General features: G+C 35.1%; 1 protein-coding gene across 2 annotated transcripts in view; it reads left to right on the forward strand.

Moving 5' to 3' along the window:
• The first annotated feature begins 566 nt into the window (after positions 1–566).
• Positions 567–19,677, forward strand: part of LOC136041241 (uncharacterized) — a 226,863-nt gene continuing 207,752 nt past the window's right edge. Inside the window, exon 1 of one of the 2 annotated variants that reach the window (XM_065725844.1) lies at positions 567–694. Coding sequence is in view for 1 of the 2 variants with exons in the window: in XM_065725843.1 (XP_065581915.1) it covers positions 13,556–13,751 (196 nt within the window). In the remaining variant the exon portion in view is untranslated. Of the gene's footprint in view, positions 695–13,497; positions 13,752–19,677 lie in introns of those variants that run through there. The other variant, XM_065725843.1, reaches the window with a different exon arrangement.

Below are 19,677 nucleotides of genomic sequence, written 5' to 3' on the forward strand. Positions count from 1 at the left end.
TAGTGTAACGGACAGACGGACGGACACTACATTTTTATATATATAGATTAAGACTGCACATATCATACAAGAGTCTGCGGTCTAACGAAAATCTGATGAATCACCACAACACTCTGCCATTCTGTAGCCTGAAACTGTCACTTTTGACCCACATTAGATTTTAAATTTGCTTATTTTTTTTTACAAAACCACACTCGGAAATGGGAAAAGAAATGAAAACAAAACCCCCCAAAAAAACTTTATCTCAGTGCTGTCTTTTAATTACTCTTCTCTTCTTGAAGAAAACAGGAAACAGAATCTCTTTTATCCCTTGTAACGAATTCGAGAGTAATATTGGCAGATACTAATGTCTTTCAGGGGAATCAGTCCATCTTTGATTAATTGCCAACTTATCACCGTTATGTATTCCTTCTTTTTATCTGTCTCCCTGTACAGGAATTTCCGAGTTACCATAGCAACTTCCCTAAAGATTACCGAGGAATTCTCCCAAATCAGGAAAAGACTTAGTCTTCCAAGTTTAATAAAATAGTTAGGAGCCTCCACTTTTGAATGAATGGCAATTTTTGTTGTTACCAGAAAACCGAAAAAACGACTTGTGGAAAACAATGAGGACGATCAAGATTCAGGATTTGATACGGGCTTGTCGATGTTATCGCCAGCTTCTGCCCCTCTATTCTTCGATGAGAATTGCCAGGTAAGTTGTTTGTTACCCAGAAATGTTATTTTAGATATACCGTTCTTTTTGTAGTAAAAGCAGCGAGGTGGGTAGAAGCGATCATGATCGTAACTTAAAATGATGCTTGATGTTGAATCTACAGTTTCGAATAGTGAGTCAGAATTTTAATGGCTTTAGTTTTCAAGAAATGGTTGGAAACCCAAATTTACAGGACATTGGACAACTTCAGGCATGGGTATACTTTGTGAAATGAAGTCGTTTTTCTTCTAATTTTGGGGTAAGAACATTTCTATACAGCTTGTCTTATAAATTACACAAATTTATCATCATTTATGTGTTAATTCTCTGGTAGGATAGTAGGGAGTGAATTTAATAGGACAGGAGGAGTAATCAAACTGCTGTAGCCAATAAAAATTTTGAAGAGCAAACTATATAAGTCTTTTCTTGGAATTTTCTCAAGAATTTGGTAGAAGCTCTGGGCATAGAATAATCCACTCTTTTTATGTAACCAAGGTGAAAATGTGCTTAAGCCCGTTTAGAGAAATAATAGTCCACAAAACATGAAAGGCTAGTATATGATTTACACATAGAGGCCAGAGCCAAACATCCTTCTTTTCATCAAACGCAAAAAAAAAGAAACTCTAGGCTCTCTAGCCAAAGTTGGTTACATTTTGTCGAGATATCGTTCGGTATTTGCTTAGACTTTGCCAGGTATTTGCCAAAACGTTAAAAAAGGAACTTTAAACCTTCTAGACAAAATTTACGATGTCCAATTATCATGATGGATTGAGTATACTGATTTGAATTTATTTAAAAACATTTCAGTTTAAATAATATTTGAAAATGCAGGCACATTGTTGTAATAGATGGCGTGGTAGTTCTTATAGTAGACAAAATTCTAGTTCGTCAGTGCTACATTAACTCTCAATCGTTCTCATTGCCATCAATTTACGAAAGTTTAAGTGCGGTTTTTCATTTTCAGTTTCTTGGGGAAGCAGTAAATTTGATGCCTTTTCAATGAAAATAACAAAATGGACATTTTTTAGTGAAAAGACTCCCCTGAAAAAGATAATTTCGGAAATCTAGAAGGGAGAGGAGGATATAAGGGGCACAGAATCCCATAGCCCTTCCCCGTTTGAAATCACTGCTGGTTCCCTCATTTATCCACGAAAAAACAATCTTCTTTTCACAACTCGTCGTTGAGAAGCTATAGAGAAGTTATATTTATACACATGCAAGTTATTAGCTCAGTTGGTAAAGCGTAAGACTTTTAATCCTCGGGTAAAGGGTTCAAGTCCCTTACGGGCGGTTTTTTAATGAATTGTTTTATTTACACTATAATTGTTACTGCCGATGATGGTGGAGCAGTGTTAAAATACTCCAGATCCAACGCTGTCATCATCTAGGATGAATATTATCAATATTAGAGGATCAATATTAGCGACACATATCAAGACATCAAATTCAAGTAAGCTCTGTCGTAAGGGATTCCATGACCATCTAGGTCAGTGGTTCCCAACCGATTTTTGGCTATGTTCAACCAGGCATTTCTAAAATCCTGATGCCCCCCTATTGATTTTTCCATTTTTTCATTCGAAATTTTACACGTATTCACCTGAAGGAAGCTTAAAAGGCATTTAAATTTGTATCTGTGGGTTGTTCTCAAGACATATTTCATACTAATGAAAAATATTGTATGAAAAAAGCACCTTTTATCAAATATACTGTCAACTATCTTGTTTGCTTTTAAACACTGTGTGAGCGTGACGTGATTCCTACGAATTTTTTTTTTTTAAACTAAGGCTTTAAAATGTAAGCAGTCGAAGGGTGCACGTGCTGCCCATGACCCACCAAAATATTTTCATGCTACACTGGTACGGTCCGTGTCCCACGTTGGAAATCATGGATCTAGGTTCTCATGAAAAAACAAGAAAATAATCTCGAAGAGAAAAAGCTGAATTTACTTTCCAACAGTTCCATGGTAAAAAATAAATATGCTGTAATTTGATTCGTCTACGTCTACTTCGCGAGCCATTAATGTTGCTCCTTATTTCTGGAGAGACAAATAAATCCGAAATTAATTAAATGTGATTGATTTTAAATCTCCCCTGAGAAACTTTAAGCCAGCAAAAATGCCGGAAAACAAAATTCCAGCTGATCGACTTCTCTGAGTAAATTACGCTAAAGTTTGACTCTTTTTCTTAACTCTACATTTTAAAACAGTAAAAAAACTTTAGCGCAAAGAGCGGGGCGTTGAGGAGGAAAAGCCCCTTTCAAACATGGAGTAACTTTTGTTCGTTTTAAGTTTTAATGTCGCTCCTTACTTTCATATAAAAAAACTTTTTTTTTTTGTTTAATTTCTGGACGTTTTTGAATTAATTAATGCATCGTTTGATCTTGGCTCTCCGCACATAAATCATTAAAATGAAATTTGCATATTAATTTTTTGGGGCTAAATGGCTTTTTCATAGTTTTGATCGGAACATTTTGAGAAAAAAGGAACGAGGGAGGAGGCCTAGTTGCCCTCCAAATTTTTGAGTACTTAAAAAGGCAACTATAACTTATAATTTCTTACGAACGTATTCATAAGTAAAAAATATACGTAACTTACGATTTAAATTACGTAGCGAACTTCTATATTCGTATGTTTTTATTGCGTATATGAGGGGGCTCACCCCTCGTCGATACCTCGCTCTCTACATTAAAGTTTAAATTTTGTCCCAACTCCTCAAGAATGACCCCTGAATCACAAAGGCCGTAGAATAAATAGTTGAAATTACTAAAAATACTTTAGCGTAAAGAACGAGGTATTACGAGGAGGTAAACCCCTCATATGCGCAATAATTTCTGTTCGTTTTAAGTTTTAATGCCGCTTGTCACTTTTAGTAGAAAAAACTTTTCATATTTATTCTCCCCGGTAACCCTCCCCCTTCAAATATCCCCCCCCCAAACCAAAAAAAAATCCCCTTGAAAACGTCTGTACACTTCCCAGTAACCATTACTATATGTAAACACAGGTCAAAGTTTGTAACTTGCAGCCCCTCCCACGGGGACTGCGGGGGAGTAAGTCGTCCCCAAAGACATAGCTATTTCGGTTTTTTGACTATGGTGAATAAAATGGCTATCTCAGAATTTTGATCCGGTGACTTTGTGGAAAAAATTAGCGTGGGAGGGGCCTAGGTGCCCTCCAATTTTTTTGGTCACTTAAAAAGGGCACTAGAACTTTTAATTTTCTTTAGAATGAGCCCTGTTGCGACATTCTAGGACCACTGAGTCGATACGATCAGCCCTGGAAAAAAAAAAAAAACAAAACAAAAAAAAACAAATAAACACGCATCCGTGATTTGTCTTCTGGCAAAAGATGCGAAATTCCACATTTTTGTAGATAGGGGCTTGTAACTTCTACATCGAGGTTCTCTAATACGCTGAATCTGATAGTGTGATTTTCGTTAAGATCGTATGACTTTTAGGGGGTGTTTCCCCCTAATTTCTAAAATAAGGCTAATTTTCTCAAGCTCGTAACTTTTGATGGGTTAGACTAATCTTGATGAAACTTATATATTTAAAATCAGTATTAAAATGTCATTCTTTTGATGTAACTATTGGTATCAAAATTCCATTTTTTAGAGTTTCGGTTACTATTGAGCCTGGTCGCTCCTTTCTACAGTTCGTTACCACGAACTGTTTGATCCGAGCCAGTAAAATAAAGTTTTACTCACAATTTTCAAGATTTACCCTTTATTTCTCTGTATGTTACCTTAGTATAGCCTGCAGATCCTGCTCGGTAGGACTGCTGAGTTAAACCTTTTGTGGTTTAGATTTCCAAAAACAATATTAAGAAGGCCTACACAGCTAATTAAATTAACCAAAGCATGATGGATTTTTAAAGGATGCTCCAGTAGCCTTTGTGACAAATGTCACAAGAATCTTAGGTTGAAATATCTTGGCCACCAACTACACGCGCAAACTCTCAGACTACCAAATTCCGCGCTCAACTGGGAATCAAAAGGTTTATGCTACAGATGCTGACCTAAAAACAACCTGCAGTGAACAGACCAGACCTGTTTCAGGAACTGCACACGTCAATCCAACCTCAGTAAGAGGACATACTCTTGGTGTCTCTGGAGGCACAATTGAATCTAATATCTGAGGTCCCAGGTCACACTATATAGATTTGTTTTTGTCTAAAATTGTTATATTTATCGGTGAAGAACCAGTTAAATTTATATATTTACTTTTTCGGGCTGACAAGTATTTTCCAAGCTATAGGCCTCTGTTTACTTTAACTTATTACTCTGTTTACTGTTTTTTTTTATAGCTTGGGTAATATTTAAATTAAAACATGCTTCTACGTGTCCTGGTTTAGTTAAGGGTATTTGCAAGGAAGTCTCTAGATTGCTATGATTCCTCCTGTAACTCCCTATTTCTTTTATTCCTATGTATTTTTTTTGCTAAGAGTTGTAATGGCAAAATCTTAAATTAGGAATTATCACTGTTCAAAGACGTTTTGACGTCTTCCTTTTTTTATGTTGTATTTACAAAATCTTAAAATTAAAAGCTATCAGCCTTGAAAGATGGTTTGACGTTTTTCGTTTTCATGCATTTTTAAAATTTTAATGACAAAATCTTAAAATTAGACCAGTAATAGGTGAAGCTTTCTAGAAATAATCAGTTTTATCTGCCTTTGTCAAAGATTTTAAGTGTTTTCGAGATTATTTAGCAAAAATTCTGCAATAGCCAATTGGCTTAAAATTATGAACACGAAATATCCCAGTCTCTGGAGACATGCTGCCGTACGACGACATTCAAAGCTTTCAAAGATGGTGTTTTCTTTTTAATATGTTTCTTAGTAGACATCGTAATGGGTAAAATTCTAAAACTGGGAACTATCAGTGCTCAAAGACGGCTTGATGTTCTTTTTTTTTGTATTTTTTTTTTAAACTAAAAATTGTAATGGCAAAATCTTGAAATTAAAAAATATTGGCGTTCAAAGACGGTTTGACTTTTTTTCCTTTTTAATGTACTTTTTAATAAATATTGTAGCGGCGAAATCCTAAAATTAGTAACTATCAATGTTTAAAGAAGGTTTGACATTTTTCTTTTTTATGTATTTTTTAGTAAATATTGTAATGGCAAAATCCTAAAATTAGTAACTATCAGTGTTCAAAGAAGGTTTGACATTTTTCATTTTTATGTACTTTTTAATAAATATTGTAATGACAAAATCCTCAAATTAGGAACTATCAATGTTCAAAGAAGGTTTGACGTTTTTCTTTTCTATGTATTTTTTAGTAAATACTGTAATGGCAAGATCCTAAATTTTGTAACTATCAATGTTCAAAGAGGGTTTGACATTTTTTCTTTTCTATGTATTTCTTTTACTAAAAATCGAAATGACAAAATCTTAAAATTAGAAGCTATCAAAAAATTCGTGTTAACGAACTGTGGAGCGACCCTGCTCAATTGTAACCAAAACTCTGATCTCTGAACGAATAGATACATAAAAGATCGTATTTTATGCTTTTTCTGAATATATAAGTTTCATCCAGTTTAGCTATGCCCATCAAAAGTTACAACCCCGAGAAAATTTGCCTTTTTTAGAAAATAGGGAGAAACACCCTCTAAAAGTCATATAATCTTAACGAAAATCATACCATCAGATTCAGCGTATCAGGGAGCCCTATTGTAGAAGTTTCAAGCTCCTATCTACAAAAATTTAGAATTTTGCATTTTATGCCAGATCACGGATGCGTTTTTATTTGTCTTTTTTTGTTTTTTTCCCTAGGGGTGATCGTACCGACCCATTGGTCCTAGAATATTGCGAGAGGGCTTATTATAACGGAAATTAAAGTTCTAGTGTCGTTTTTAAGTGACCAAAAATTGGACGGCACCCCTCCCACGCCAATTTTTTCCCAAAGTCACCGGATCATTTTGTTCAGCATACTCGAAAAACCTAATAATTATGTCTTTCGGGATGTCCTAATCCCCCACAGTCCCTGAGGGAGGGGCCGCAAATTACAAACTTTGATCATTGTTTACATATAATAATGGTTATTGGGAAGTGTACAGACGTTTCCAGGTGGACTTTTTCACGCTAGGGGGGGGGGGGGGCGGGGGTTCCATGGGAGGATCTTTCCATGAAGAAATTTATCACGAGGGAAAAACAATTTCATGAAAGGGCCGCAGGCTTTTCTAGCATTATTTAAAAAAAACAATGAGAAAATAAATTTAAAAAAAAGTTTATTCCGTTGGAAGTGAGGAGCAGCATTAAAACCTAAGGCGAAAAGAAATGATTACGTATATAAGGGGGTTCGTCTCCTCCACAATACCTCACTCTTTACGCTAAAGTATTTTTAGTAATTTTAAGTATTTATTCCACGGCCTTTGTGCAGGGGTCATTTTTAAAGAATTAGTTCAAACATCAAGCTATAGTGTAAAGAGCGAGGTATTGACGTGACATATACGTGACATAATGCGTGATACCCTCGTATACCCTCATATACGTGACAAAAATATACAGATATAGAAGTTCGTTACGTAAGTCAATTCGTAAGTTACGTCAATTTATTCTTAATAAACACGGTCATAAAAAATAAAAGGTTCTAGTTACCTTTTTAGGTAATCAATAGTCGGATTGCAACTAGGCCTCCTCTCCCACCCCTCTTTTTTTATCAAAATTGTTCGATCAAAACTATGAGAAAGCCATTTAGCCAAAAAAAAATATATACAAATTTTGTTTTAATTATTGATACACGGTGAGCCAAAATAACAAATGCATTAATTAAAAAATGTTCAAAATTAAATTGAAAAAAACAAGTTTTTTTAACTGCAAGTAAGGAGCGACATTTAAACTTAAAACGAACAGAAATCATTTTGTATATGAATGGGGTTGTCCCCTTTTCAACACCTCGCTCTTTACGCTAAATATTTTTATTGTTTTAGAAAGTAGAACTTCGGCAAAGAGGCAAACTTTAGCGTAAGGAGCGAGGTGTTTAGAAGGGGACAACCCCTTTCATATATAAAAATAATTTTCGTCCGTTTTAAGTTTTAATGGCGCTCCTTACTTGCAGTTAAAAAACTGTTTTTTTTTTATTTAGTCAGCTTTCAAACACGGTCTGATATTTTTCTTGTTAATATATTTCTTAGTAAATATTGTAATGGGCAAACTACTAAAACTAAGAACTAACAGTCTTCAAACACGGTTTGATATTTTCGTTTATAATAAGCTTTGTTTCAAAATTGAAAAAAAAAACTTTAGCGTAAAGAGTGAGGTCTTGAGGAGGAAGCAAATCCTTAGCGTAAAGAGCGAGGTCTTGAGGAGGAAGCAACCCCTTTCATATAGCCCAAATTATATATTTTCCATCTATTCTGTCACTTGTCTTTGTCTTGTCTCACGCTAATCTGAAAGAAACAAACCAAGAAGCCGGTTTATTCTCGAGCTTAACAGAGCGTAAGCTTATGTGAGTGGCGAATAAAATACAACTACCAATTATCCCTTCCTCTACGGGAAAAAACTCAAATGAAATCCTTAAATTCGGAAAGCCTTATTTTCCATGCGGGGGGGGGGGTATTTACCACAGAAGGCATTTTCCACGAGACGATGTTGTCCACAGGGTGTATTTTCCAGGGGGCATTTTCCGAGAAGGTATATCCCTAGAGGCGTATTTTCCGGGGGTATTTTCTGCGGGGGGGGGGGGTTATTTTATAGGATTATTTTACAAAGGGAGTATTTTCCAGGGGTAGGGGGGTAGGTGCCGGCCATCGTTTCTTGGTAATATTGTAGTGGTCATAATTTTAAAATTAGAAACTATCAGTGTTCAAAGGCAGTATGACAATTTTCCTTTTTATGTATTTTCTTTTTAGTATGTTTCATAGTAAATATTGTAATGGGCAAAACTATAAAATGAGGAACTACCAGTGTTCAAAGTAGAAAATGTCGGCGTTCAAGACGGTTCAATATTTTTCTGTTTAATATATTTTGTAATAAATATTGTAATGGGCAAAATTCTGAAATTAGAAACTATCAAACAGTTCGTGGTAACGAACTGTAGTAAGGAGTGACCCGGCTCAATAGTAACCAAAACTCCAAAAAATGGAATTTTTATACTATAGCTACATCAAAAGAATCGCATTTTAATGCTGATTTTAAATATATAAGTTTCATCTATATGAAACTTTAAATATATATTTTTATATGAAACTTTAAATATATATCTAAATATATAGTTTCATATATATAAATATATAAATCAATCTTATCCATCAAAAGTTACGAACCTGAGAAAATTTGCCATATTTTAGAAAATAGGGGGAAACAACCCCTAAAAGTCATAGAGTTAACGAAAAGAGTTTAAAAGTCTTAACGAAAATCACACCATCAGATTCAGCGTATCAGAGAACCCTAATGTAAAAATTTCAAGCTCTTATCTACAAAAATGTGGAATTTTGTATTTTTTTTGCCAGAAGGCAGAATACGGATGCGTGTTTATTTGTTTGTTTTTTGTTTTTTTTTTTTGTTTTTTTTTTCCCAGGGGTTATCGTATCAACCCAGTGGTCCTAGAATCTTGCGAGAGGGCTCATTCTAACGGAAATAAAAAGTCCTAGTGCCCTTTTTAAGTGACCAAAAAAATTGGAGGGCACCTAGGCCCCCTCCCACGCTAATTATTTTCCAAAAGTCACCGGATCAAAATTTCTTTATTCAGCGTAGTCGAAAAACCTTGTAACTATGTCTTTGGGGACGACTTACTCCCCCAGAGTCCCCGTGGGAGGGGTTACAAGCTACAAACTTTGACCAGTGCTTACATATAGTAATGGTTATTTGGAAGTGTACAGACATTTTCAGGGGAATTTTTAGGTTGGGGGTAGTTGAGAAGAGGGAGATATGCTGAGGGAACTTCCCTTGGAGGAATGTGTCATGGGGGAAGAAAATTGTCATGAAGGGAGCGCAGAAATTTCTAGCATTATTTAAAAAAAATGAAATAATAAATATGAAAAAGTTTTTTCAACTGAAAGTAAGGAGAAGCATTAAAACTTAAAACGAACAGAAATTATTACTCATATGATGGGGTTACCTCCTCCTAATACCCCGCTCTTTCCGCTAAAGTATTTTTAGTAATTTCAACTATTTATTCAACGGCTTTTGTGATTCAGAGGTCAATCTCAAGAAATTGGGACAAAATTTAAGCTTTAGTGTAAAGAGCGAGGTACTGACGAGGGGTGAACCCCCTCATATACGTAATAAAAACATGAGAATACAGAAGTTCGTTACGTAAGCTAATTTGTAAGTTATGTATATCTTTTACTAATAAAAACATTCATAAAAAAATAATTCTATTTATTCTACGGCCTTTGTGATTCAGGCGAAAAAAAATTAAGCTTTAGTGTAAAGAGCGAGGTATTGACGAGTGGGCGAACCCTCTCATATGCGTAATAAAAACATACGAATATAGAAATTTGTTACGTAAGCTAATTCGTAAGTCACGTATATCTTTTACTAATGAAAACGTTCTTAAGAAATTAAAAGTTCTAGTTGCCTTTTTAAGTAATCAAAAACTCGGAGGGCAACTAGGCCTCCTCCCCCGTTCCTTTTTTCCCCAAAATCATTCGATCAAAACTATGAGAAAGCCATTTAGCCAAAAAAAAAAAAAAAAAAAAAAAATATGCAAATTTCGTTTTAATTATTCATCTGCGGAGAGCCAAAATCAAAACATGCATTGATTCAAAAATGTTCAGAAATTAAATAAAGAAAAAAGTTTTTTTAACGGAAAGAAAGGAGCGGCATTAAAACTTAGAACGAACAGAAATTACTTCGTATATGAAAGGGGCTGCTTCCTCATCAACGCCCCGCTCTTTACGGTAAAGTTTTTTACTGTTTTAAAAAGTAGAGTTAAGAGAAAGAGTCAAACTTTAGCGTAAAGAGCGGGGCGTTGATGAGGAAGCAGCCCCTTTCATATACGAAGTAATTTCTGTTCGTTCTAAGTTTTAATGCTGCTCCTTACCTTTCGTTAAAAAAAACTTGTTTTTTTTTATTTAGTCAGTGTTCAAAGACGGTTTGATATTTTCGTTTTTAATGTATTTTTTTTCAAAAATTGTAATGGTGAAATCTCATAATTAGAAGCAATCAGCTTTCATATTTTTTTTTTTTTTTTGGCTTTATTTTTGCAACTAGAAATTGTAATCGCGAACTCTTAAAATTAGAAACTATCGGTGTTCAAAAACGGTTTGACCTTGTTTCTTTTTAATATATTTCTTCCTAAATATTGTTATAGCAAAACCCTTAAATTAGAAGCTATCAGCGTCCAAAGGTGGCTTGACAATCTACTTTTTTATCTTTTTTTTTTTAACTTTAGAATTTAGTGAAGATTTTAATGTTGGTGCTAAATGTTTCCAGAAAAAATGTTTGAAAATGTTGAAAAAGCTACGTAAATAACCCTAAAAAATCCTTGCAAGCAGCAAGTGCAAATCAAACCAGCTGACTAATAATACTGCGGTGAAGTAAAGAGAGAAATGAGGATGAAGCGTAATTGAAAAATGTATAAAGTAAAGTAAAGTTTAACTAATAGTTTTGAAACCAATTGTATTTTTTCCTATCTTATTTTCTTGCGGTAGCAATGACATAATTAGTCATTGCTCTGCTTATTCCTCACAACTTTCACCACTGTGCCTCAGTGTATACCTGAGAGGCCCTTTCGTGAGCCTTTTTGAGGAAAATAATTTAAATCAAAATTTGACAAATCCTTCTGTAATATACTCAGCATGATTGTGCCCCTAGATGACAAATATGCTGTTAACATCTCCGCTAACGTCCCATGCTTAGTCATTACTCTGTTTATTCCCCTCAACTTTTGCCACTGTTCCTAAGTATATACCTCTAAGACCCTTTCAAGAGCCATTTTAAGGAATATGATGGAAATCAAAATTTGACAAATCCTTCTGTAATCTACTCTGCATGATTATACCCCTAGATAACATATATGCTGTTATCATCTCCGTTAATACCAAATTCTTAGTCATTGCTCTGCTTATTCCTCACAACTCACACCACTGTTAATCAGTATATACCTCTGAGGCCCTTTCATGAGTCATTTTGAGGAAAATAATGTAAAGCATAGTTTGACAAATCTTTCTGCAATCTAATCTGCATGATTGTGCCCGTAGATGACAGATATGCTGCTAACATCTCCGTTAGCGTCACATTCTTAGTCATTGCCTCTTTTTATTCCCCTTAACTTTCGCCACTGTTACTCAGTATATACCTCTAAGGCCCTTTTAAGAGCCATTTTGAGGAAAATGATGTAAAGCAAAATTTGACAAATCCTTCTGTAATCTGCTCTCCATGAATATGTCCCTAGATGACAAATATGCTGTTAACATCTCCGTTAACGTCACATTCTTAGTCACTGCTCGGTTTATTCCCCTCAACTTTCGCCATTGTTACTCAGTATATACCTCTAAGGCCCTTTTAAGAGCCATTTTGAGGAAAAAGATGTAAAGCAAAATTTGACAAATCCTTCTGTAATCTGCTCTCCATGAATATGTCCCTAGATGACAAATATGCTGTTAACATCTCCGTTAACGTCACATTCTTAGTCACTGCTCGGTTTATTCCCCTCAATTTTCGCCACTGTTACTCAGTATATACCTCTAAGGCCCTTTTAAGAGCCATTTTGAGGAAAATGATGTAAAGCAAAATTTGACAAATCCTTCTGTAATCTGCTCTCCATGAATATGTCCCTAGATGACAAATATGCTGTTAACATCTCCGTTAACGTCACATTCTTAGTCACTGCTCGGTTTATTCCCCTCAACTTTCGCCACTGTTACTCAGTATATACCTCTAAGGCCCTTTTAAGAGCCATTTTGAGGAAAATGATGTAAAGCAAAATTTGACAAATCCTTCTGTAATCTGCTCTCCATGAATATGTCCCTAGATGACAAATATGCTGTTAACATCTCCGTTAACGTCACATTCTTAGTCACTGCTCGGTTTATTCCCCTCAACTTTCGCCACTGTTACTCAGTATATACCTCTAAGGCCCTTTTAAGAGCCATTTTGAGGAAAATGATGTAAAGCAAAATTTGACAAATCCTTCTGTAATCTGCTCTCCATGAATATGTCCCTAGATGACAAATATGCTGTTAACATCTCCGTTAACGTCACATTCTTAGTCACTGCTCGGTTTATTCCCCTCAACTTTCGCCACTGTTACTCGGTATATACCTCTGAGGCCCTTTCAAGAGCCATTTTGAGGAAAATAATTTAAATCAAAATTTAACAAATCTTCTGTAATCTACTCTCCAAGAATATGCCAGTAGATAACAGATATGCTGTTAACATCTCAGTTAACGTCACATTCTTAGTCACTGCTCAGTTTATTCCCCTCAACTTTCGCCACTGTTACTCAGTATATACCTCTAAGGCCCTTTTAAGAGCCATTTTGAGGAAAAAAATTTAAATCAAAATTTGACAAATCCTTCTGTAATATACTCTGCATGATTGTGCACCTAGATGACAAATATGCTGTTAACATCCCAGTTAACGTCACATTCTTAGTCATCGCTCTTTTTATTCCCTTCATTTTTTGCCACTGTTGCTCAGTATATACCTCTAAGGCCCTTTCAAGAGCCATTTTGAGGAGAATGATGGAAATCAAAATTTGACAAATCCTTCAGTAATCTACTCTGCATGATTATGCCCCTAGATGACAGATATGCTGTTAACATCTCCGTTAACGTCACAAACTTAGTCATTACTCAAACATCATCTTAATTGGCGGTTGTTTGATGCTCGAATGTTTCAAGTCATAAAGCTGATCCAAAATACGAAACCAGTAGTAAATTCATTGTTGAAGAGGAATGTGGGTTAGGATATGATTAAACATGCAGAGGACACGAAGTAATGCGGATGTTTATGCTGGGATTCGACTAAGGGACGCGACTAAATTGTATGATAAGGAAAGCAAATCCCTGTTAGGATGGGATAAGCCTCGAACTCAAAAGACAAGTTTAAATCGCACATTTGATGAGTATGGATTTATAAGCAAGTCTTACGGAAAGCAATCGTTGAAGAAAGAAGGTAGTTATCCGAATTTGTTAAATATTAAGTTTAAAAAAACGAGTTTTCAACTGAAAATAAGGAGCAACATGAAAACGAACAGAAATTATTATATATGATAGGGAGTTCTCCCCCCTTGTCAATACCTCGCTTTTTACGCTAAAGTTCAAATTTTGTTCCAATTAATAAAGAATGAGCCCTGGATCACAAAGGCCGTTTAATTAGAATAAGTGCTAAAGAAAACTTTAACGTAAAGTTTTGGCAAAGGGGCAAACCCCCACAAATATGTAATAATTTCTGTTCGTTTTAAGTTTTAATGCTGCTCCTTACTTTCAGCTGAAAAAACTTATTTTTTAATTTTATTTCTGATCGTTAATTAAATAATGCTGAGAAATCCGGTCCCCCCTTCACGGAAAATTCCCTTCCTCGATGAAAAATTCCTCCATGGAAAGATTCTCCGACGCTCTTCTTTTTTTTGTGTTTTTGTAGTGTTTGTTGTTTTTCATGTTTTATTTTGGCTAGTTTTTTTTTTTATTTGTGTTTTTTTTTCGTTTGTATAGACTTCCAGATATTAAGCTTAAATATTCAGAGTTTTGTTATTATTGTGGATTATTTTCATTTTCATTGCTCACTGTCTTACTAAACCGTTACTCGTTATCAATATTTTTTTGTTCCAAATGTAAATGAAAATGCAATACGACCTAGAACACAAATATTCTCTATTGCAGAATGTGTTGTGGATGCTAAACTGACAACCATAAGAGTCAATCCCGTAAAGCACATTCCCGGAAAATTTACGTAAAAAGACTATGCTCCAAGGAGTACTTGCTCCCAAAAGGGAGCTTTAACCAAAGTGTTGGTCTCCTGCCTACCTATGGGATGGGTATCAGACAAGGGTGATAAGTAGCTAACATTTTAGCTTCAGAAAATCTAAAAAACGTTTTCCCAGGGGTGGGGCACGAGTCTAAAAAATACAGTAAAAAGAGAGTAATTTCTTTTTTTATAAATTTGGAAAACTGTTGTAATATCTAAATGAAAAATTGGGAATGAGCCTAAGGTCTAGATTAGTGCTTGGTAAAACCCTTGGTTCTTGTTAAATCTTCTCGACCCTACTCAAGAATTTTGTCTTGTAAGATCTGAAAAAAAAAACGGTTTGTTTGTCTACAGTATAGGTTAGGTATTTAATATAATGCGTTCTAGCAGCCTACTTTCCGTAATTCTCTTATGTAATTTCCATAAAAAAAACTTTAGGCATTAAATCTTCATAATATTTGGTATATTTCGTTAGGATCAACCGAACTTCACTTCTTGGGTAGGGTCGGGAAATTTAACAAGTACCAAACCCTTTAATCTCTTCTCATCTTTTCTTACTTGTAATCACCGTTCTGAAGAGGGGAGAAAGAAGTTAACGACTTGTTGGAGACACTATCCTATTCCGGGAGGCGTTTATTTAAAGAACATAGTTGTTTGAGCAACAAAGAAGTCTATGTTTTGGAGGATGGAAAAATTACTTTTCTTATTACTAAAAAAGTCTTTATATAGGAATAAAACATAGCCTACTGTGATCTCAGATATTTTATATTGTAAGAACCTCAATCACTAAGCAGATTACTATTTTTTGCTGCAGCGCTTGCAATAATTCTCCACTTAGTTGATTGCTTAAAGTCAAGCTAATTGTAATAAATAACATTCTTGCCAACGATGTGTTATTCTGTGCAGTTGGGATGACAATGGTCACCTAGTTTGTAAACCCCCTGAAATTTTTGCATGAAAACGCATATAAACAATTTTTTTTATGTTTTATAAATTTTTGGCGTACCTCTCCTCATAAAAAAATACCCCCATAAAAAAAATACTGGGTACGGTCTTGCAACCATGCCTGTTTATTCGTCCTTCTAACAAGATTTGAAGAAATCAATTTGACATTGACGTGATATCCTTTGACGCATTGAAAGAGTAATTTTTGTTTTATTGAGCCAAAAGGAGCTTCCGTTTCCAGAAATAAATTTCAATAATGACTTCATCGTTGCATTGGTGGGGGAGTGGATGTGACACATGCAATATTTATGGCGGTCACCAAGTTATTTCATGTCGTATTTTTTTTTTTTTTATTTGCGGGTAAATATCCACATAGGAGACCTCCAACCCCAATCCCCCAAAATATTAAGATTCTACGATTGTTTGTTTATTCTAATAGGTCTTATATATACTTGGCCTATCATTTAAGATTTTTCTAATTATCTCCGGGAATACTTGCGTTTGTGGCCTCTCCTGGGCCCATGGCAAAATTTTGATTAGCACCCCCACTGTCTCACAAAATTTTCAGGCCAAATTTTAACAAATTTTCATTTATTAACAAAATTTGGCCAACTCCATCCTCTACTTTATTTTAATAAAAATAAGATTTCTAAAATTACATAATGATTATAACCGATAGATTATTTATTTGAAATTTTGCGTCCCTAAAATGTCTGAGACCTGTGCAAGTGTCCCGTCTGTCCCCCCTCTAAAATTATATCTGCCGCGAATTGCTCTGTTTTTTTTAGTCGTTATTACAAAATCCTAAAAACCTGATTTTAATTTCTACAGTCTCCAGTATGCTGAATTTGAACGTTGTAGGCGAAGGTCTGTAACATTGGTGATTTTGGATAAAGGGAGTAAAGGGGCAGGAGTTGAGTAAGGGGAGGGTAATATATATTTTGACCGGAAAATCTAACAACATCTTTAGGAGATAAGCGTTTCCTGCGTAAAAATAGTTTCGAGTTGAGCAATAAGATTTGCAATAAGGAAAGTTGTAAGAATTCATCGAGGTATTACCAGGAAAACAGTTTATATAATCTTTCAATGAAGGAAGTTTGAATCAAAATGTTTTTTTTTCTATTCGAATTGATACAAGAAGAGTTATATGGATGATGTCGAGGCAAGACTAAATTCTAATTTTTTTTTCCTGAAGTGTCTCACTAATATAGTTAGACTGATAGCTAGGCATGTTACATCTTATGTCCTTACATATACAGCATATTTTTATTTTCGCGAGATAGTTCGGAAATAGAGGGGTTTTTAGAGGAGGGACAGAGGGGCACTTGTCCCGGACGCAGAAATTTTAAGGGTGCAAATTTTCAAATAAATAATCTAACAGCTATAATCATTTTTGAAACCTCATTTTTATAATATAAAGTGGAGGACGTAGTTTATAAATGAAAACATTTAATAAATTACCAACTAATTAATAAAATGAACATAATTAAATTATAATAATAATTAAAATAATGGAAATGAAATAACTAATGATGATTAAATAATGCAATTATTTAAATAATAAATCAAAAACAGATTATTACTTAATTAATAAATTGAAATAATTTCGCTACTAAGTGGAAATTTTATTAAAATTTGGCTGGAAAATTGAAAACTTTGTGAGAGACAGGGGGGCGTTAATTAAGATTTTATCCCAGGCACAAGAGAGACCGGAAACGCCACTGTTTGGAGATAGTTTCTATTGCTTCAAAGGGTAAAGAAATAATGGTTAGAACCATTACGGTACTACATTCCAAACTCGGCCAGAGCTTCACTTTCCGTTCCACATTTCTAATTTTCGAATAGTTTATTTGTGATAATTAGAGTGGATAGTTTCCTGGATCTTTATGTCAGGCTAGTGTGAAAGGTCTGCCTTAAGTGTGAAAGGTTATGCTTAACGTAATATAACTTAACCACTTAGCATAGAAATTATGTTCGTAGTATTAAAGCCGCTTTAAGCCTAACAAACTTATGCTAACAAAAGAATTGGTAGTTATGACTTCAAAATACATGGAAAACAGGTCTCAGCATTAAAGGGTATAGCTGATTGAGTTCATTCAAGCAGTGAAAGCAAGATGAACAGAAGTTTGAAGAGCTCTTAGACTTAAGTCATTCTCAACTTTCACAAGAGAATCATCATTCCACGGTACTTGTGTCTTATAGCCACCACACTCAAAGTCTATCGAGAAGTGAAGTTTGGTTAATGATAATGAAATAAAGCAAAATATGACGAAAATATAATACTTTATAAAAATAATTGAAAATTACAACTTAGAAATATGGGCCCAGGACGCAGAAATGTCGCTAAGAATCGTGTTGAAATGAGCTCTGCCTTCTGCCGTTGCTGCCGCCCGCCACTTATGAGATGAAATGCACTAAGAAATGGTATTCTACTGCGAGCAAACCACATATTGATACACAAACTGACTTGTTTCATGCATGGCCTAATTGTACACTTCGAAAAAGGGTCTTTATCAAGAGAGTATAAAGCCATGCTGTGTCCATTGACGCACTGTTTTGTTTTGGGCACCATCCCCTTTTCCCGAAAAAGCCTCTTCTTCAGTCCTTGTCAAATCCCAAATTGTCATTTTAACATCCATGATCAGACATTATTTCCCATCAACATAGATCGCAAACTGAGTTAATTTCACCCCATGATATGAAAAACCGGTTAGTTCATTAACAATAACCAAACTTCACTTCTCGACAGAACTTGACTGTGGTGGCTATAAGACACAAGTACCCATTAGACTTCATTCCTCACCGTTCCTGGTTTAAAGTGCCAAGAACACCGAAATAAAAATATTTTGGCCCCCTGGACGGCTTTTAGGTATTTTCGTCGACAAATACATTTTTTGCGGTATAAATTAGCTGTAAGCTCGAGGCACTTGATTTGTACCTTGTGGGGGTTTGTTTTTACTGGCTCAGCGTGACTCAATATCCATGATGAGTTACCATACCTTGAATAAGTCTATTTTCGTAGATGGGACGAATGGGTTCATTCTGTTTCGTTGTGAAAAGGTACTTGGATAATAGAAAAAGTGGTTTAGCCAAGGGAAGAATAGGATAGTCCGCATCAATTGCACGCTAGAGAAAGATTAAGTCTTCGGGTGATAATCCTTTAAATATCAACTTTTTTAGGATTTCTTCAGCAATTCATAATGTTTGTTGTATGATTCTCTATTCCTGCTCTTTTGTTCTCTCCCCCCTATGAAAAACCAGATTCCCGAACTGAGATATTGCGTACCCATGCTGGTGTGCATGATTTTTTGAGGAAGAGGGCTGGGGTCCGAAAGTAAAGAAAGAAAATTATCTTTTTCAAAATCATTCTATCAAATTTTTGTACTTTTATTATTTGGCTAATGCGTGCAAATGATGCATATTTAAGCCTATTATTTTTCCATTAAATATTAGTGAAATGGAAAACCAAAATAAACCACAACTAAAATAACATTTATGTGGTTTTTCGTCAAAGATTGGCTATTGTTTAGTCAGTTTCGCTTGATATATAGCTTCTACTGTTAAACCAACGATTGGTTTCATAGCTAAACGGTAAATAGTTCTCACTAGTTCAATGATAAAGAAATCTTATTTTGAACCATTAAGATACCACATTGTGAGCTCGGTCGGCAGGCTTCCCCCCTTATTTAAAAAGTTTGTTTTTATTTGTATATTTCAAGTAAAAATTAAAGTATAAAAAAATTACAGGCCTACGCCCGTGTTTTTTTAATAATGTCACGGTGAAAACAGGGCTGGAAATAATGTCTTTGAGGATGACAGCCGCCCCACAACCCTCAGCGTAAGGGATGCAAGTTCCGCCACGACGCATATAATTTTTTATGATAAGGGTAAAACTCCGGAATGGGCTCATTTAATAGGAAATCGGATGTTCTAGTACCCTTTTAATGAGGCAAATTGATTGGAGGGCAGCCACACACCCCGCGTCGTATTTTTCGCAAATGCATGTGACAGAACTTCTGAGACAGCCGTTAGTTTGGGACAGCGAGACGGCATTGATTGGAGGGCAGCCACACCTCCCGCGTCGTATTTTTCGCCAAGACATGTGATAGAACTTCTGAGACAGCCGTTAGTTCAAAAATAGTCCAAAGATCATATAATAAAGCCTTTGGGGTTGACAGAATCCCCCAGA

This window comes from Artemia franciscana, unplaced genomic scaffold, assembly GCF_032884065.1.
Source record: "Artemia franciscana unplaced genomic scaffold, ASM3288406v1 PGA_scaffold_1180, whole genome shotgun sequence".
Taxonomy (NCBI): domain Eukaryota; kingdom Metazoa; phylum Arthropoda; class Branchiopoda; order Anostraca; family Artemiidae; genus Artemia; species Artemia franciscana.